Genomic DNA, 23549 nt, shown 5'->3' with positions numbered 1-23549 from the left:
CTGATTATTATCAAATACAAAATGGTTTGTTAATAGTAACGGCCTAAATTTGTCGATATAAATCGCCTATTTAATCAGATTGTTATTTCAAAACGAATTAAACTGACAACTCTGATAAATAAAGAAAAACACATTTTTAAACAACGTTTTTCAATGTTGAGTTAGGTCAAGCTTTATTTTGTTCTGATAACATTATAGTATGCAATATTTTATTGTGAATATTTTTAATTTAAATTATCGGTTAAATCTTATTTACATTTTTAAAAATACATAGCATACTTACTCAAGTCTTTTAAATGTACAACTGTGGGTGAAATGACAAGTGGTGCGACCATTTGAAATGTAATTTGCACTGATGATATAACTAAAGATGGTGACACGTCTATTTCGATGTCACATAGTTTCCCCGATCCCTCTGAACGCAAATTCAAAATGCGAGTATTTAATTTCAATAGTGGTAGAGTTTCGGTCTCTTAAAATAAAAAACATCATTAAAAATAACAAATAACAGTTTTTTTTTTTTTTTTAATTATACGTAATTTAAATAAACTATACACAATTAAATATGAACATTTTCGATGGATTTTTCAAGAAACATAATATGAAGAAAAAAATTTAAAACATACGTTTTATACATATTTTGGTTTATAGGTTATTGCATTATTTTTAATATTTTATTTTAAAATGTATAATAATATTATATTGTTTAAGAAAAAAGTAATTAAATACTTAAGTTATACAAAATAATATATATTTGCCCTACAAATGTACATTATTTTTTTACATATATTAAATAGCATTGTTTTCCATACATTTCATGAAACTCAAAGAATCTATCAAAACACAGTGTGTAGTATGATATTTATTAAAGTACTATGATATATAATATAAATACGTATGTATGTTTTAATTAATAATTTAGTCAACATTTCAAAACGTATACGCATAGAATTTAAATAATATATTTCCGAGTCCTAATTTCATTGACTTTAACTTTGGTGGATAAACTTTTTGAAAGTTAAAAGTTTGAATACGAAATATCTCTCAAGTATGCACATATTTATCTTTTTTTTCATCTTAAGCTTATTATTATTATACATTAAGATATTTAGACGGCTTTATCTTATATTTATATAATATCTTTTATTTATGGTAAATAGAAAGTACTAAATATTTAATAAATTAAAAATTAAAATGCTAAATATTTTTAATTTGTAAAATTAGGTGATTAATACATTTATACTCAACATAATATTTCAAATAAATTAGTAAATGATAGAAATATAATAGAACTTAAAATATTATGAAAGCGGCTTGAGTAACGAGTTATCTAAGTATTAAACGATTAAAAATTATTCATAAGGTTTTATGCAATTTCAAACGTTCAACTAACATACTCGCACATCATACTTATCATAATAATAAATCGACACCTTATAACCAAAAATATTAATCATCAAAGTAACATAATTAAATAATCATACCATCTTGCAAAGACATATTTTGTAGGTCTTTTTTTAACTGAACTAGTTTGTTTTTGGTATCTTTATAATCTTTAATCGGTCTTTCGGGAGCCATAAATATCATGGGTTCGGTGCCCAGGTAACAAAATCTCAAATCACCAGTTTCTGACAATAGAACCAAACATCCCTGTAACGCCTGTTATAAATAAATCGCCATCAACTCGTAAATAAAACAATACATTTTCAATAAAATATTGCGTATGGATAAAGCAACAAACAATACTTTAAACGAAGCTCTTGCAATAATACACGGATGAAAGGACAATTTGGCCGACCATCGAAGTTTTGTCTGATCGTATACCAAGACACTGTCGGTATCGGACACAATCATACACATAGTCTTAGTGTCTGGGTGTTCACCTGTAATAAAAAAGGGCAAAATAAATAAATAAAAACAGAAAAAAAGTTTTCATAGTATAGTTGACAATGATAATAAGTGAGATAGATCATATTATGCATAATTCATAACGTTAATTTGAATGTAATATCATTTATTACTATAAAACTAAGTTAATGCCAATAAACGATTTATATATTTTTAATTTTTGAAAATCAATAAATCTATAGATCTATAATGCGGACATTTCAAAATTAATTAATAATAATGATAATAATGTGTAATAATAATAGGCAAAGTGAGATAATTTTAAATTACGAATTGTTTATTCTAATATATTATACATGCGCGAGTAATACTATTATAGTTTGTAAAAGCTGTATGCCTTTATGTTTAGATATACCCAAAATATAAGGGTGAAAACAGCAAGGAGTATACTGAAGCCGTTTCATAAACCACAGCACACCGTTGCCTTGAAAACAATAGTAGTTCCGTTCGCCCAGTACGTGTATTGTAGTCGCAGATGGTGTTATTTCTACCGTCTGAATGTCGTACACGGTTTCGCCCAAGGTGCACGACCAAACAGGCCACTTTTGTTTTAGACTTGGGTCCGCTAGCTCTTGATACCTAAAGAATTTGCATTGTAGCATTATGCTTAACCTTTTTAATATTTTACGATTTGTACACAAAGTTTTGATTATTCGTAAACATTGATTGTGTTCCGTGTATATTATTAATTCTAACATATCAACGGTGAACGGATATATAAATATAATTATGTTGTACCAAAGGCAAATCGAGTAATACAAGTGAAGAGAATATTTAAGAGTTATATAAAAATACATATTATTGGAATATGTCATAAATAAACAAGGAATTATATAATATATTGTTATTATTATTATTATATATAAATATATCATGTTAAAATAAACATAAATATAGACATCAAACAGCATATGAAAGTCTTATAATAATAACAGCAAAAATATAAATAAATAAGTGTAAGTAGAATAAAGCGGCTAATTGTTAGTCATAGGACATTTGTCTCGTTTTATTCATCATTGAATAACCTCTTATAACTTATAACAGTGCTTTACAATTAACGCAAAATTTAATAAAATTAAAACTAAAAAAAAGTTATTTAAAATATTTTAGTATATTCTTTTATAACAATAAGCATACAATATTTTAAAATTTTAACTTTAATAATCACCTAAATTAGGTTATCATGATTAACTAGTAAATAATAATATAATATACCTAAGTATTTATCATAATACATTTAATACATTATTAAAAACCAGTTATTTACCTATCTACTTTTAAATGCATAATTAATCTTATTAAAATGTACAATAATTTGAATATTTGTATTATATTATGTATTAATGCATGAAAATTTAATAATCAGAATTTTTAAAAATATGTCATCCCATTATTAGTTTTTATACAAAACAACAAGGTTCAAAAATTAATATTGAATAGATATAAAGTACATATCATATTTTCTCATAACATTTTTAATTCTGAGATAAGCTACTATAATACTTATATTAATTAAACATATTATATCTACTATATTAATAATTTCATAAATACATAAAGTTTAAACGAGTATTTTATGTTGCAGAATGATTTACATTCCTAAGTAAATATAATTAAAAACTTTTCATGAATAATTGAAAACAGAAGATCCAATAGCATGTCTATTCATATTATAAATACAACAAAAATAAGCCAAACATATCCTTCAAAAAGACTGAATGACTGAGTTACACAATTATTTATTATTCTATTTTTTTTTTTCAATAAAAAATAAAACGATTAAATAAAAAAGTCGATTTAATATTATTATTATAAATGAACTTTGATTACTTTGAATATATTAAAGCATTATCATTTTATCTGATAACTATAGTTGAGATTATCCATATAACAAAGAATGTATTTATATTCTGTTTTTTTAATTAACTATACAAATAATCTATGAGATTAAAAAAATTAAAAGTGATTGGTAAAATATTAAAACATATAAAATCCATGTTTAATATTGTTGTATGTAGTAGGTAGATACTAAAAAAAAAATAACAATAATATGCAAATATATATAATGAGAAAATAATTTGAGAGAAATATTTTTAAAACAAATAATTCTTGACAGTAACATTAAAAATTACCTACTTGCACTTATTATTTATAATTTACCTTGTTAAAGATATACACTTTTAAATCGATTATTTATTTACACAGAATATCGAAAAATGACTTACAGTAATATTTTAAAACTTTCATAATAACTTGTATAAAGTCCATTAGAATAATTGTAAATCTTTAAACCAATCTTAAGAATGTGAATATATTCACAAGAGTTAGATGTTAGATATAACAAGGCCGTCAGAGCTTTTATTTAAAAGCAATAATAAAAAAAAAAAACACTGCATTCGTGAAAAATAATTTGTATTAAGACACAATATTCTCCCTCCCCCACTAGAAAAAAAATAGTTAACACATTGTATCACTATAAAACTTACAGGCTACGCATTCACTTACATTTCTACAAAGATTTTCGCCATCTTCACAAAAAACCTTTGGGAAAGAAATTCGAAAAACTGATATTTTTTTTATTTTTTCTTTCGGAATCTAAAATTTCAGTATTTTCAATAGAGTAAACTATATCGTAATAAGTAATAACAAAATTGTAATGTTCAGTGCATATAGGTATTAAACCTAGGCAATCTACGTATACAATAATATTGAGTGCACTGAAAGCAAAAGTTCGACAAAAGTTAATAATGATCAATGGCTGTCTCAATTTTCATACATTAAACGACTATATTTTTCTCATGATTTAAACCGTAAAAGTATCCACTCACTTGTAACAGACTAAACACAGGTCGGCGTTGAGCGTGATAAACGCATCGACGGATTGAACATACTTGATTGGAAACGGGTGCAGGTAATTAGGCAATGCTGTGCGAAAACCAAACACCTGTTGCTCGTATACCGTGACGGCGCCGTCCAGGGACATAACGAACACAAAATCCCTGCTGCCCGACCCACCGCCGAAAGGGCCCACGACCATTTGATATGCGCTCCGGTCGAATTTATGTTCGTATATCATTTCCAGTACATACTGATCACCTGTCAATAGAACCACGTTCATCAATAGTAAAATAATAATACTATTTTGTATTAAAATGGGAAATAATAACATGGCTTTGCATAGGTATGTGTATTACAACTCTTAAAAATTAAGACAATTAGGCTATAATAGAATAAATAATAAACAATAGGTAACTCAAAATAGTAAGATTATGTATATCTAAACAATCTTCCAATAATAATAGTAAGCAATAATAAACTAATAATAATAGTTTTATAATCCCTTTGGATTCTTTGAGAAATATTAAACAATTATGTACAGACCTTCTTGACCAACAGATAAAAATATAAAATAAAGGTACCTGCTACTTGTTGCTGGTTATAGAATACGTGTAATAACAAAACAAATAATTCACAAACCTACAGCAACACCACAAGGATCAATCAAATGAAAAAATAATTGCATAGTCGACACAATTAGTTTATATAAGTGTATATTATTATAGCAACAAAACAAAAACTCACTATTAGTCGATGTACGACTGACCAGCTGTTACCTAGCTATATAATAAATAATTCTCACACACATAAACAATACGAAAGAAAATATAAAAATAATAGTAAAAATATGGTTTAAAAAAGTGGTGATTTGCACACATCATACAATAAAAAATAATGACGATTGGAACCTATACAATATAATAAAAACTGTAACGATTAAAGCACACAAGAACATGAAAAAATAACACAATACGATTGGCGCACCGTTAAATAAAAAAGAATCAATATTGTATAATGATAATGAGCATTCAAAATGTCACGGAAGACAACTCGACGACGCTGAGATTTTTAGACTACGACGGTGGATAACCTATCAATACGTAATCTGTATATTATTACTATATAACTCGCAAAAAACACAATTAAATAGAAAAATAAAACAATAAAACTTATAATTGAAACATATATTATATTGTACATGTATAAGTATGTGTACTAATCGGTGGCGGAGTGGTACAAGCCGATTACCAATGACTTGTACTAAAAATATTATTAGATGGGTTAAAAGCTAATAATAGAAAATTTTAATCCAAGCTAGATTAAGTTATAAGTTATAACTATCATTAAAATAAAATAATAAAACAATCGTTTTATTTTTAGAAAATAGTTATGATATAATAATTAAATAAATGTCCACAACAAATTCATTTTCTAAATTAAATTATAAAAAGACAATAAAATAAAAAATGATGTAAAAAACATAACTAGATATGTATTATAATATGTAATTTAAAAATAAAAATAAATTCACTAGTATCCTAAAATACTACATAAATTCGGACATTATATGAATAAGTGCACTTCTTTTAACGATCGATTAAAATTAATTTAAAAAAAAAAAAAAAAACTTTTTAATAGGTATTTCAAAGAATATCCTAATTTTTCTATTCATTAAAAAAAACACATTACAAACACAAGAAATATAATTGTAACTAAATTAAATAATTTTACGTTTTAACGGATAATTTTATTAACTTTTAATAAAAAACTAAATGTACTAATTTTAATTAAACGAAATACAATTCATAAAATACAAATTATTAGGATAACAAAATTAATATTTATGAAAACAAAAATATTACGTTTTAATAATGTATTTATGTAAAGAAAGTAATTCGTTACCCTAAACAGTTTTCTAAATTGATAAACTTTTTAGTTTTTCGATTTATATACTATACATTTTGCACAGACAACATAATTATATATTTTTATTTTTTATATAATAAATATATATTTTTTAAATATCTAAACAGAAAATTAATTATGTAAATTAAATCTAAATAGATAATTTGTAATTCAAAGTTATAGTTTATTGGCTTTTCAATTTTATAATAATTTACTTAATAAAAAACAATATTTATCTTCTACGTAACATAAAATAACGCTATTTATGACATAAAAAAAATGCTTATTTTAAATAAAATGCACAAACGACACACGAGTCAAACGTAAAATACATTTTTTTAATGAGATTTAAAATTAAAAATGAAACATAAAATATGATCAAATAATATTTATATTTTCACTTAACGTTTCATCTTATTTTCTGATATACCTAAGTATACGATATGCATGAATAAAAATGCATTAATGTACATATTTAAAATGTAAGTATAATATGAATCTTATACTACAATAGTTATTGAAAAATGTTAGCAATTTATTATTACCTATTGATAAAAAGTTATGAGTACATACTTTCTATGGGAAATTCAATTTTTAAAAGGACATAATAGTTAAAAAAAAAAATATGGCACAAAACCTCATTTTATACTTTAAGTAATACGGCTTAATAAAAGGGTTTACAGTAAAATTACCAATTAAAAGAATTATAGAGAATTTTATTTAAAAACGAACGAAATCTTATTTTAGGTATTTTTATTAATTAGTTAAATAATTAAACGATAAAAATTTAAAAAAACTTCAATTTACCATAAATATTTCATAATAAATGGAATACGATAGTAAAAATTGGGCCTATTACGATTCTACAAAAAAATAGACTCTTCAATTTTTATAATTGGTATTTTTACTGTAAACCCCTTCAATAAACCGTATTATTTGAAGTACGAAACCATGTTTTTCGGTAAAAATACGGTTAATTACGACTAACATATAGTTGCGCTCGTAAAATGCGGCAGTCTTCGATGATTAGTGTCTTATTCTTTACTACCCTTCACGTACAACGGCAGTACTGCACTAGAGGTCAAAACAGGTTTGCTATCACAGCCGTGCATATTAAATAAATAACTAGACATAGAAATAATTATATCAGAAATTTTGCAATAAACATTATTTAATTTTTTTTAATTTCACATTCATGATACCGCATTTTACACAAATAAAAACTACATATTGTTAAGTTGCCATTCATCAGCTGGAAAACGTTCAAATTAAAAAAAAAATGTTCAAAATTTTGGATAGCTTTTTGACAAAATTATCAATTTGATTTTTAGAGTTTGATTCAAATCAGTACAACTATAATTTAAATTATAACTCATAAGTATAATATAAGGATACAACAATAAAAACATCAATTCTTGCGGTATTTTTTTTTTTTTATAAAATTGTCATGAAATTCGATGAATACATAGGCAGTACCGATGTACCCATATCCATTTTACAATTTTGTAAATTATCTATCTGAACCAACAATAAATTCATATGCATATATAAATTGTATAATTATCTTTTAAAATAAATCCAAATATTTGATAACTTTATACAAATAACAACAATTTATACTAACACATTCACGAATATATTTGATTGAAATCAGTTGGCGATTTAGTATGCATAACTTAAGTTAGGTCATTAGTTAGGACAGCGGTTCCCAAACTTTTTCAGCCTCGGAGCCTCTTTTTAAGGAGAAGTTTCTCGTGGAGCCCCAAGAAATATTTAACGTTCATTTGCATTTGCCTGTGTTCTATGAAACATAATTAACACGAACTGTATACATACGGACAATAATGAACGGAGCTCTCGGGAAACCATTGCAGAGCCCCAAGGGCTCCGCGGAGCACAGTTTGGGAACCACTGAGTTAGAAAAATCAGTGGAAAAAATTTAACCTATATATAACATATATATATATTTTGTATACATTTATATGTATTAAAAAAGATATTTTAAGGAATTAATAATGCGTTAAAAAACAAGTTATTCATAGAGTTTAAACTCTTTAATAAATACCAAAATAATGCTCTAAAACACGGGTAGCCAAACTGGTTCGCATCTTATCGTAAAATATAAAACATTTTAACAGAAAAAAAATTTTTATATAAATTTATGTATTTGAAGAAGTATAATATTTTATTAAATTACAATTTACAGAAAAATTTACAAAAAAAAAATATAGTATTTTTTATATAATATTTTAACATGTATTTATTTTTATTTTTAATTATTAATTAATAAATTATATTGTTTTTCATTCTGCACATTTTATTACATTTAATATCTTATTTACGATAATCAAATATATATATACGTATATTAATATGACTTGTTTTTTTCATTTCGTCTCTTCCATATTTATTAATATATTGGGTGCCTCGTGAGTCTCTTCTCATTGACCATCCCTACTCTAAAAGGTAGCCAAAAATCGAACTTACTTTTCTTAATGTTTTAAAAAATTTTAAAAAAAAAAACAGGAGCGTCGATGATAAATATTGTTTTAGATTTCCCTATAATTCGATTATTGAATTCATCGTATACCTGACTAGTGACTATAAACTATTTTATTTTACATAGGTTTTAAATTTTAAGCCTCTTATTGTAAAGTTGCTAAAAACAAAAATAAAATTATAATATTTAATAATATCAAATAAATTTAATATTAGTATTGTTTAAATTACTATAATACCTATATAATTAAATTGATATTAATTATATAAATAAATATACATATTAAATATCTATGTAAATATATAATAATTAATAATAAATTTATAACACGTATATACGTATAATATGTATATATAATAAATTAAGTATTCTTAGAAAAATAAAATAAAACTACCTGGTATGAATAAATTTAAAAGGGATTTATATTTATATGTATAAAATTTAGTTTTAAATTATAAGGAAAGTTAATCGTTTTATTGGGTCCACTGCAGACGCATAATAACTTAAATTTATATTCTCTATAGCAATTCTATTTTTTTGTTTTCTACATAATTTTATACTAAATTATAATAATATAATAACTATTAAAGTAGTTAAATATTTATTTATTTTAAAAAAATGCATAGTTCCTATCTACTAATAACAGTAAATTTATTGATTTGTATCATTGATCTAACTTTTTATTAATTTTATTAAATGATTCTTTATTGAATTTTTAATTTTATTTAAATGACTGGGTTTCGGATAATACTGATTAACTGCAATATTACAAAACGAATCGTTTAAAAGGCTTAATATTAAAGGAAGTGTTACTAATGAAAAATCTACTGTTCCTTTCGTTATTATTTTACCTTTAGTCATATGAGCAAGACTATATAAGCCTTCAGATATAATTTATCAGAACTTTTTAATGTTTGTTTTCAAATAAAAGATCATTTATTACAAATTATTTTAATTGTAGTAAGCTTTTCACATACAAAGTATCAAATATTTTTGAAAATAATGGATACCATAATTAGTTTTTAAATTCCGTGATATAAGTAACACATTGTGTAGGTTGAGTTATAGAATTTTTTAATATTTTTATTACATGAATCGGATCAATATTACTATATTGTATAAAATTTCATTAAAACTACAAACAAAAATGTCAGCAACTATTAAACAGTTATTGCTAATTGCTATTTGACTAAATAAAATATTCTGTCACCAAATCATTTGTTAATGAATACGTTGAATTTTCAACGATATGTATGAATTTTATTTTTTATTTATTGGAAAGTATATTGGTAGAATGTAATATAATTTAAAAAATTTGATGATATATACCTAGAGAAATTTTCATTAAAAATATTACTCTATCGTTTATTGGGAGAAGATCAATATACAATATTTAGTACATTTCTTGTTTATTATCTTCGTTAAATTAGGGATTTGTAAATTTTCAGGTAGGATGTTTGCTATTTGTTTTATTTCTGATGAAAATGGATCTAGTGAAATTATAAAAATACATAATTTGTTTGTTTTAAATGCTTAATATCGCTCTTTTTAACCTTGGTACAGATAATATATCCAATTCAAATAAATTATTTTCAATAAAGAATATTAACTTTAAAACGATAATTTATTTTTGTTCATCTACTAATTCGATATTTATGTCGTTAATAATTGTTTTAATTTTTTCATATTTTTATCTAATAATAACTTATTGTCATTAACGTGTATTATTTAACCTATCATATCTACGTAAATAGTCAGCATATCGGCAATACCAAACATCCATTTCACGGCCAAACCTCCAGATTCAAAATATGATCGCCTAATATTTTTGTTATGCCTAGTCATTTTTCTAATAATCTGTATGTCTGTATTTATATTTCCTTACATGTTTTTTTTAAATTTATTTTCAGTTATTTGGTTAGTGCTATTAATTTAATATGAATAATCAATAGGGTTTTTAACGTGTTCCTTACATAAACAAGGCTATTTATTAAATATTTCGAATGTATAAATGTATTTAATCCAACTACTTTTACATAATTTACCTACCCCTAACATCTCGGATTGTTAGTGATAAGAGTTAGATTGAAAAATGCATCTTTTTGATTTTTACTGGAAATAACATAATTGGTTAGAAATGTATGGTATAACAAATCACGTTTCAGATATCCATTTTCATTATAATGGATTATAATGGTATGATAAGTATTTAATACAATTATAATTTATAATATAATTAATAATAATAAAAAAAATACAAATGTAAAAAGTAAAAACTAGCAGTGTCGTATGCATTTTACAAGAGGTAGATGCATAAAAATTACAAGCATCCACAACTCTGATATGCTCGATTATACTAATTGTAATTGTTTGTCTGACTACCTTTCCTTTCAAAAATGTTTTTGGTATCTTTTCTATTATTGTTATTACAATAAGTTTTGAGATGTAAACCACTGGCTGCTTACCTACTCAGCAGATCAAGATTTTTTTATATGTGCTGTAATAACTACAGTTATTTAAGTTAACTATTTTTATTGATACTGTGTTTAAGTATATTCAATATTTATCAATACATGTATATACTTATTATTATCATTACTAATTCTATAGCACGTTATTTTTTATGAATATTAGGATACGTAGTCCGTCAAACGTCTTATTTCAGTTTGAATCAGTGTATTTAGTTTATATACGACGAGTGAGTATGTCATATGTGATATTATAAACGTGTAACAAGTTGAAAATATTATTAATTTTTATTTATAATTTTTGTTATTTAAAAATGTATTTACTTACAAACATGTTTAAAACAAATATTCAATCACACAATTTGAAGAACGTAAAGATATATGATTTGACTAATCGTATTAAAATTAATTCTATTTCTACGCCAAGTTGGTAACGAACTAATAATATACTACATAATTATTAATTATGTTATACTTATAATTAATTAATCGTTTTATAGTTCTAATAACCACCAATTCCACTATTTAGATCATGTTTGAGTCGTCAAATTTTAATGTTGATGTGTCCGGACATAATATTTGAAGAACCATATATACCGACGTGATGACGTATGTATTATATTTATATACGTTATCTATACTCTTAAATCATTTTAATCTTAATATACTTGAAAAGTAATATTATTATGCTAACATTTTTAAAATAAACTTTGTTGATTATTAATTTATGAAAAGCATATTTAATTAATGAAATATTCATAAAATTATATTTTAAAACAGTTGTTATACAAAAAAGTATTACTATTAAAAACAGTTGAACAATAAATAGTAGGTCACTTATTCACTTACAGTACCATTCTTAAATTTATGAATAAAATCATGTTATCTTATAATCTTTGCCGAAAAGTGGTTTAAGGTTCAAATTATTGAAATAGTTGAATTACTTAGATTAAACGAAATGATTAGCAAACTTTAAATGTAAGTATTACAAGTAAAAATATTATATACTAATTATATTTTGAAAATTTATCTGTCAGTAACAAACTGTATTGTTACTGTTTGGCAAGTACAATTTATTATTTAAAAATGTAATATTTATACAAATACACAATACTCATGTTAATTTGTCACATGCTAAGTATTTTGTGTAGTAATTTTTTTTTTAATATTAAATATTTTACACAAAACTTAAATATACGTATTATTATATTAATTATTTGCTCTCATTTTATTATATTTTTACAGTTTCTATAAAGAATATTTACATTCAGAAATTGTAAACCCGCAGTTTGGAAAGAAACTTTTAAATATCGATATTAAAGAACCGACTTATAAGTTATAATATATAAAACAATTTAAAGAAAAAAATATAATTAATCAATTTATGTGTAATAAATAGAACGGAAAAAAAACAGAACACTTGAATATTTATAAACAAAATTATATTTATACATTTTTTTAAAACTTTTTAGTTCCGGTATTTTAATAAGAGCTACTAATGAGAAACCTTGCATTAAATTTTCAAGCTTTACTATAAAAATTGAAAATTTTATAAATTATTCACAGCAAAATAATTTGCAAATTTTAATAAATTTATCAACATTTTAACTTTAAATTCCAATGAAAAAAATATATTATGACTAATATGTTTAGATGAAGAAAAATATTTTGGATTACTATTAATAGACGCAATTTTTTTTACTAAAAAATGAATTAAAACGTAATGAATTAATTATTTTGTATGTATTTTAAAATTAAATTGTGTCATAAATGTAAATCAAGTCACGTTATTAAAAATTTTTAGATTTTTTAAAAATAAATAGGTCGAGTGCGCCAAATTTTTACGTTAAAATGTTATGATTATTTACGCGATTGCATGCTATACATAAATATTATCATTGATTATAAATAGTATTTATAATCAATAATATTATTATGTAACATTCAACAACTCATGAAATAATGATGCACCTCTCCCGTAATTACGCTGCGTAAATTCCGTAGCAGAAATAATGGGCGTGGTTAGGGCTTGCCGCGACGGCAGCGATATGTGGCGTTATGCACCATCTCTGGAGCGTTATATTATATATTTCACTTTTACTATTACTATTACGCCCTAAGTCTTTAATAGTGTGTTAAATTTTTATCATCAAATATTTCGCATGTAATTGTAATTGACGGGTGACCGACTACTTACCGTGATCTGTAGATCCAGCAATGCAATTCACTCCATACACGACTATTGAAAACGGATGAAGAACTGCAATGTTCTTGCTGGGTGAACAGCTAACAATAAAATATAACATAATTATTACTTGTATTTAATTTTTAAGCAAATATGTCAAATTGTCTCTCTTTGCTTACACAATATATAAAATAAGGGAGGATGTTACTTTTAAAAGTAATGTACAAATCCATACGCTTAACCCATTAACGAAAAAATAGAAATATGTATATATATATTAACAGTAACGAGTAATGAACCGATTCAAAAATAGCATACGTTTTGACAAATATTTTTAATTAATTTATAAGTTATTTTAAATTCTATCTCTTGGATTCAAAACGTAATTTTTACGCACAAAACATTATGCGGAATAACGTTTTTGTTATTATTATTTTTTTTTTTTTTTTTGTCATGAATTGTGACACCATCAAAAAATTATTACATAACAAATTAAATATGATTAAATATCATAAAACAATTTCAATTACACTTAAAAAAATTGAAAAACTAATAATACATCAAATTGTATAAAATATGTTGAAAATTAAAATAAGTTGTCCTTGACACTTGTACTCAACAGTCAACTAATACAATCTCGTTACATTGAAAACTACAACTATCAAGCACGACCTTTATCATAAATCTAACTCTGATTCCGAATGTATCTACCACATTCTCGTTCACTTATAATTTGTATAAAGTTTTTATCATGATGGCCCACCACCATATAAGACCAGTAAAAAAAAAACCTTTTATATTACTTATAGATATTCAAATTCTATAAATCCAAATTCTTGAATGAATAATTCTCCGGTGTCACAAACCTACATATTTTAATACATTTGATGAATTTTTGTACAAAATTATTTTATTACATCAATAACACACACATATATATATAAGTGATGTAGAACAAATAGTTAAAACCTTTAAAATCAAGTAATTACAAATTAGTGTATTATATTTGAGTAAGTTTATAGTTAAACAATTTCCCACTCGTTTTCAACGGTAAGTTCTACTACTTATTTACCTAGTTAATATTTAATATCATCAGAATCTAACTTTCATGATGTAAACGTTAAGAAAACAACACTCGACATTTTCCCAGTAAAACATAGAAAACGTATTAAAACCGCGGACGACAATAAATGGCGCTAAAATAAACAATAATATTTCTTGATAAAATGATAAAATGTTCGATTTGATCAAAGTGATGAGAATTAATTAAAGTTTGTTTACGTTTTAAACATTTAAAAATATGACCTATGTTCAATATTAGATAGTATACTTGAAAGATATAGTGAAATTCAATACGTGCTTGGTGATATTTTATTTTTATACAGCTAACGATATACTTATTTGTGCGTTCAAACATATTACACATAGGTATAAATTCTGACCTGATCAATTTACCAGTGCACACCTGCAACACGGGACTGTCCATTTGCACTTCGATCAACAGGTCGGACGGCAAATACCGCAGATCGGGTGGCGGGGCGGAGTGCACACCAAAGACCCTGAGGACACCGTCAAAACTTCCAAGGATAATACTATCTTCGCCGGCACCGAACAAGTCGTCCACTGCCAGTGAGTCGCATCCAAAAGTCTCGCCCCGGCCACATACGGTCGACCAACAGTCCCGGACTTTGAACAAAGACATCAGTCCAACGACGATTACAATTATATTATAAGCTATTAAACCACTTCTATAGGCTCTTATTCTTTTTAGTCGACTCGTTTCTCCTTCTTCGTATTGACGCTTAGAAGTTATTTCAAAAGTTCCTCTCACCTATAATAAATAATGATATATGTATATGTAATACGTTTATTAGTTTATTTATTTGTTCGGAATATAGTATCCTCCAATGCTCAGACTTCCTTCGATAATCATCTTAATATTATTTTCGTTAGATAAAAATAAATATAAATCTAATTAAATGTTTAAAATTTAACAAAAAATGTTGATTTTTACCTACAATAACTATGAAAAGATTTACGATTGGGTATCGGTTGTTACGAGTCTCATGACTAATTTCGATTTTTTAATTGTCCTTATATAATTTATTATAATAATTATTTTATAGTATATTATATTATTATAGGTATATCAATTAATAATAGCATCATACAATTATTATTATATAATTTTTATGTTAATTCTTATATTTTTACTTGGGTAAATATTCAAAAAATAAATTATATATTTTGTTTTTAAATACTTTTTTATACATAATACAATTATAATATTATTTATTTAAATTTATATACTTTAGTTTTATGTTAGCTGTAATACAAACATATAAGTAATTAATATTACCAAAAACGTATTATTTTAAATCATTTTTAGTTTTAAGGTTTTTTAAAATACTTTCCTAGAATCTAGATAATAATATATTATACTATTTAAGTTTTAAACTAATTTATTAAATAATAACATGCCAAATGTCCATCGCTTTGACGTCACTTATCATTTATACAAATTAATGGAAAAAAAACCAATAATAATAGTTTATTATTTAAATTTATGATTTTCATTAGACGTACCTACATACAGTTACAAATACATCCGTGTGGGCAAAATTTACATTGAAACGTGATGACTGATATTACTGTAAATCAGTGGAGTTGAAATAGTTCAAATAGTAATAGATAAATACGTTATTTGACGTAGGGTGTAGATGGTATTTTCTCAGAGGATTAAATAACCATCACGAAAATAGAACAACTACAGAATACAGACACAGTTCACTGGAGAGTGGAGAGATAAACAAGCACTTCTCTAGACCGTTAAAGTTAATAGTTATATGACGAAAGTGTCCCAATCTCAATAACTGTCCAGCGCCCACTTTATTCCTTAAATAGATACTCATTATCAGTATTAGAGTGAGACAAATCAAATAATTCACAGTAATACTAATTATCTATAGATAATTTGATTGAAACTTGAAACTTAATTATTTAAAAAAAATTATTACATAAGTGATGATTTTATTTGTTGTTTTTGAAAAAAACATAATACTATGTTATATGAACGAAAAGATTTTCTCAGTAATACTCTAATAATATAATTGCCACACCGTCTATTAAGATGGGCAACGAGTATAACAGGTATATCTTACGTTGTATCGTTGTATTTTCTTTTCATTTTAAATCGTTTTTAAGCACCATAGTAATTGAATTCATTGACAAATTAAACATTTTAAAATTGACAGGTTCGTTTTAAAAGATGATCAAAACTTTCAAAAATATTTAGTTAACGTAAAAATTAAACACTTTTAAGTTCCAACGGACATTCTTATGTTAATAATAAATTTAAGTTCATAGATTTTAAATGTATCTATTGTAATAAATGTTCAAATAACTACGATCGAAATAATATAGATATTTATTAATTTTGAAAACAGATAAATCTTTAGTCTTAATTTTATGACAGTAAAAATATAAATAACTCCTCACTTCACTCAATAATTATTATTGAATTAACTACCATTAATTCTAAATATTTCAGAGTAATATACTGGTTATTAGTGGAATAACAATTTAGTATGTATTTTATTAAGATATTAAAGGTTCTAAATAGTATTTATGTTAACAATTTCTCAGAACGGATCAGCTAAAATAATACTGCTAGAACGTAACTGTTTAAAGCTTATATAGTATTAAATGATAACTTATTCATACGTATTGAAAGCACTGTTTAATAGTGGCGACAACTTTATACATTATATAATATACAATTTATAATACCTTGTTATTTCTTTTGACAAACAGTATAAATAGCTGGAAATAAATGTCTATAACTATACAAAATATTCCATAATAAATATAAATAAAATTATCATAAACCATTATACTAATTCAGTCTACAATAGACTGAATTTACAATTTTCAAAATCTTATATCATTCATCACCTAAAAGTTGTGATATTTTAGTTTAGTATACAATCATACATGTAGAAAGTAAATGAAGATATATGAATTGGCGTGTCTTCATATATGTACTATATAATGCCTTCATTAGCTCATATATTAAGTCATATAGATTAAAATAAAAGTTGCATGTATAATGAAAGAAATTAATATTTGTTAAATTGTCATACGCTCTCGCATGTTAATAGAACAACAGCTGTTAATGTAAAAACACTACTGCTTAATCTCTCGGTTTTCAACGTAATTACGACCTTCTTTTTCCTTAAAATTACGTACACACATTTAGGCCAAGCAGCTATACCTAGTCTAACCTAACACGTGCAAATCATTATAACAATAATATGCTTTTAATAATATTCAGTTTAAATTTAAATATTATACAAAATACGTTAGACACAAACCTGTCAAAACATCATCATCATAATAATTTTATAATTGTTTAATAATACTAAAATCTGAAAGTATATAATATAACAAATAAAATCAATGACATGTACTAATTATTCATGTACATATTATGAATACAAATACAATATATTGTATATGGTATGCAGGTACACATTGAATATTCCGACACTCGTGTGGTATTATTATATTATTATAAACACTTCAATCGCCTAATACAATAGAATAATAAAATTAGAATAGATTTTATCGAATTATTTACCCAATAAGTAAGTATGATTCAATATTACGGTTTATTTTTTATTTATTTTGTGATTGATTAGAAAACCTATTTTAAATCATAACAATATAGACTTTAGCTCATAGCGCACAGTATAAATAAACTGTAATATCACCATGATTAAAATATCATATAATAATTTATAATATTTATAATCATCAAGGGTAGATTTAACAATTTTCCGCCATTATTTAAAAAAAAAAACCTCTGTACAACAAAATTTCCTGACATAATAACATTTTCTATGTATTATGCAATTATTTTTTCATTTAACTAAAGTTCAATAAGAAACGTTTTGATTCAAATATAATATTTTTTCTTTATTCTTATTAAAAGAAAAAAAATATTAATTAATTTATTAAATAATTATTTGGTTATATAAGTATTTTTAATATTAATTATTTATTTTGAAATTCAAAAAAAAAATTAAGTATTTTTCTGTACGAGAACAAAATAAATATTGAATACAATTTTGCTGCGTATAAAAAGCCGCCCTTTAAAAATTCGCCACCCTATGCGGCTGCATAGTTCGCAGTGCCTTAAATTCGCCCCTGATAATCATGCATATAAAATAAAATTGCTAACTGTGTAATTATATCATACACTATATATATATATATATATATTTCATATAAAATAAAAATATACACCCAACCTAGATCTGACTCATTAAGATGAGTCGTCGCAATCGTCGTTCGGATGATCCTGTGAGCTGTAAACTATTAACGACTTAACGTATACTGCTGTTATACTAAATACTATTTATTATAAGATATATAGACTATATACCCACTATGTACCATTAGTCGCACTCTAATTTAGACGCATTAAAGTGTTTATAGGAACATGAACACAGATGCGATAACTTGTAATATTAATAATAATTATTATCTGTATAATAGTATAATGAAAAAGAATTTTTGATGAACCGGTCGATTAATTAATGCGTATTTATTAGTAGGTACCTAAATGAACAGAAAAATTCGATTAATAACTGCATATATCAATGCTAAAATAAAACATTACATTAATAGTACTTCAAGTACTTGCCTACATTGGTAAAAACTCGCGTCATTGTACTATTATTTATTATGCATTGTGCCACATCGCGGTAACACACGTGTGCAAATCAATCACACTACAAAACAATATGATTCTAGATAAGCATTAACCAAAAACGTATAAATAAAAATATTGCAACACAGAAATATGCATTGTCTACCTAATGAAGTAACATTTGGTTTCATAACTTAGGTTAACTGTAGCTTATTGGTAGCTAAATGGTCTATTTTTGTACGAAACCATTTTTTAAAATATAATCTCCTAATTACGCAACAACTAAAAACAGTACACTCTAATTAATATATTTTAAACATAATATTTACTATTTAATTATAATTCTTCTCGATTTTTCATCAAAAATGTTCATACTAAACGGATTGATGTTAAATTATCGCTACAAAAACATTGCAGTAATATTAAAGTGGAAATAATATCACGAGAACAAAAATTTCGCATTAATAATAATACCTCTGTTATTTAAAAAATTAAAAATTATGAATTTTAAATAGGTTTAACTTTAAAATAATACGAGTACAATAATATTATAATAGAAATAAAAATTTGAAGTTGTTAGTGAAAATGATGAGAAATTCCACGTAAATAGTTGTCAATTGAACTTTTTTGATGGCTTCATGTAGATAATTGTTTTTATTTTATGGGTAGATTCTCTGTAGATACCTAACCTACCTATTTGCTTTTATTAGATGTCTAAAATCTTGCAGTATATTGTACGATTTTAAAACGGCTTAAACTTCCTTCTTTTTACAGAGCATTTATAAATGTCCATATTGAAGGATGAATAGAACTTATAGCACAGAATTGAAACAATTATGCCAACTTTCAACAAAATTATTTGTTCGTGGAATGTCGTGTTCAATCATTGAACAACAATTCCAAACACCCATTGAAAATAAAGAGGCTATTCTATATAGGATCTACGACATGGTTTTCCGGTTCGTGTATCCTCAACAAATAAAATGCGATAATGTCAACGTACGATAATATTTACTGCGTCGTTTCTACCACTATAATTTTACCATGATATTTTGGCGTGATACCATACCAAACACTTTAAAAATCGAGTGAGAGCAGTACAGCATCCTCTTAACAATTTATTACAAAGTTTTGATGCACGCCAACTTATCAAATATTAATCGTCTTTGTATTATTATTCGCATAATAATATTATTAATGTTCATAGTTTTACATTTTCATATAATTTTTGATTATATTATTAAATTTATTCATATTTTTGTAAAGTATAATTTTTAAACAAAATACTCCATCTTTATATAACCATTTACATAAATATAATAAATGTTTTCTTTTCTATTTATAGTTTTAATATACTATTTAAAAACTGAAAATTCTAAATGTTCGCATGTAAAATTTTATATATAATTATGAAAATACATTTAAACATAAAAAAGTACTGTTACATTAATAGTTTCAAGAAAAAAATTCAATCGTACTTCAAAATTTCATTTAAGTTTCTAGTCACTTTTTTTTAGAGTTCTGCACGGTCCGTGTACCGGACCAGACTAATACATTTTAACAAAGACCAGGACTAGACCGGACTGAACAAATAAAAACGAAGCCCGGTTAGGTTTGTTTTTTAATGTAGGTAACAGAAAAAACATGCGAATATATGAACTTACAAGCCCTGTTTAATAGTATTATAATTTGATACTAGTTCCTACTTATCAAAACATTTGCTATTGTTTTACATTGCAATGATTATTTTAATGATTGTGAATGTTTGATTTAAATTAATCACTTACCAAAAGGTGATTATTAACGATTTAAAAGATAGTTTTTTTCATGACGACTGACATTCACGACAATTTGATGTATAATGTAAAATTTTCAAAATATTTATAGAAACCATATTTTTATAACTTATTATAGTGTATAAATTTAGAAATAAATAATATTAATAATAATAATACAATGCGCCTAATTTCATTACTTCACGTTATTTTTATAGATCAATAATATTGGGTGAATATTATGTCAACAAAAAGACAATTTAGATACGTGACGAACTATTTTAGTGTTCCAAAACTTTTAATCTAAAATATAATAACATACCAACTAATATTATTATGTTTTTAATTTTCCATGTAATATAAATAATATATATTATTAATATCACTAGTCACTACTCACTAGACCGGACCATATAGATCGATTTTAAATTGAAGACGGACTGGACCGGACCACATTAAATTTTAAACCACAAAGACCGAAGAGACCGGACCCAGCAGTGCTCTACTTCTTATATTTATGAAGTTATTTTTTTTCAATATAATCCTTTACATACCCTTAAACGTCATATACATGTACATCAATTTCTGATCCAGAAACTAATTTGACTATTAAATACTCAAATACAACTATTTACGTTTTCAAGTTAAGCTTCGAGTTATTCTTATTATAAATTATATTATATATTTTGTATAGTGATAATAATAAAAAAACTCACTATAGAATTTTTTCTAGAACTTCCTTTATGAACTTTTAAAATATAAATAGTTAAGTATTGAAATATGAATAATTATAATTTTAAAAAAATGTATAATAATATTTAATTTAGTATTTTAATATATAGGTTTAATATCTACCTACCAATAAATATAAATTTATTTATTAACGGGAGATGAATTTTTAACATATATTTTATATTCAATAATTATAGTGCAAATAAATGTTCACTCCATTATACGTAGTATTTATACTTTACTATAATAATATATATTTATAAATATAATGTTTTAGACGGTTATACTTATACATATGTGTTTCATCTTATATTCATTCTGTATTATCACGTGTGGAGTTCTACCACATAACCATAATACCATATTGGTGTAATTATGTCATGATAATAATTTACAAATGCATTTTAAATTTATAATAATAATTATAGTAACATAAACCTTCGGTCTAATCGGTCTACTATAATATATTCATGTACCAAAGTAGTCTCGTTTCATTACTTGCTCCGTGTATTAATACCAGGTCATATTATTCTTTCCATATTTTAATTGCTTAAAAATATAACCAATAAGTATTGCTTTATATAAGAAAATAATAATGTGAGGTGGATGGAGCTCCATCGTATTACTTTTTAGGATAATATATGGTGTTGTTTCACTATCCCTCCCCTCCAAGACTTTTGGGCTAGTTATATTATTGATTAAAAATTTATTAACAACTGAAATTTTCAACATGAATTTTATTAGCAGGTATTTACATTTTAAAATGAGTATATTAATAATAAATCGAGTGTTAATTTTCTAGCTAAATTTTAAGTAAATACATACCTACTAAAAATTAAAAATAATTAGCTGAAGTAAAAATGTAAAAACTAATATTAATAGTATCTAACACCTATTAAAAAAAAGTGAAATCATTTTTACATATTAATAATCTCTATAAAAATTAACTTTAATTGATTTTCTCAACTTAAGTAAATTATCTGTTTTAGTTAATTAATTTAGTTTCTAACACAAAAACAATTGAGATAAAGATTTTTCATAATCAAACCTATTTTCGAGGTACCTATTCTATAGTACTCGTTTGTATTAAGTATTAAGATCTAAGATCACCTAGTATCAGGCTTAAATATATTATTTTTTTTTATTAAATGGTTTTATTTTCTAGAAATTACAATCTGTATACAATTTGTATTTTTTACAATATGTAATATTTATAATTAAAATACTGTAAAATGAGTTTATACACACGGGAAGGGAATCACATAATTTGTGACACCTCGTAAAATTATAAGTTTATAATCCTTAAATAATTGAATCGCGGAACCATTTCCTTTTGAAGCGTCTAGTTGGATTGTCGAGAGAAGTGAGTGATGCTAACTCAGGCTTAAATGTTATACATTTTCCCTTATAGTAAAATTGGGTAGCTATGCAGTTACACTAATTCCAAAAAAACAATAATTTTGCCAATTTAAATTTTGAGACCTTAAACTTAACATTACATCTAGAGCTTTAAATCATTTTTCTA

General features: G+C 24.5%; 1 protein-coding gene across 1 annotated transcript in view; it reads right to left on the bottom strand.

Moving 5' to 3' along the window:
* Window positions 1–23549, bottom strand: part of LOC112604272 (protein PTHB1) — a 33942-nt gene that overhangs the window by 5661 nt on the left and 4732 nt on the right. The window contains exons 2-8 of the mRNA XM_025353237.1: window positions 15247–15635; window positions 13817–13905; window positions 4737–5004; window positions 2264–2487; window positions 1747–1883; window positions 1485–1659; window positions 284–472 (exon numbers count right to left, since the gene is read on the bottom strand). Coding sequence (XP_025209022.1) covers window positions 284–472; window positions 1485–1659; window positions 1747–1883; window positions 2264–2487; window positions 4737–5004; window positions 13817–13905; window positions 15247–15506 — 1342 coding nt within the window. The 5' untranslated portion in view covers window positions 15507–15635. The remainder of the gene's footprint in view (window positions 1–283; window positions 473–1484; window positions 1660–1746; window positions 1884–2263; window positions 2488–4736; window positions 5005–13816; window positions 13906–15246; window positions 15636–23549) is intronic.

This window comes from Melanaphis sacchari, unplaced genomic scaffold (assembly GCF_002803265.2).
Source record: "Melanaphis sacchari strain LSU unplaced genomic scaffold, SCAv2.0 Contig11_pilon_pilon, whole genome shotgun sequence".
In the NCBI taxonomy this organism is placed as follows: Eukaryota; Metazoa; Arthropoda; class Insecta; order Hemiptera; family Aphididae; genus Melanaphis; species Melanaphis sacchari.
This window is presented reverse-complemented; position numbering and strand designations above follow the sequence as displayed.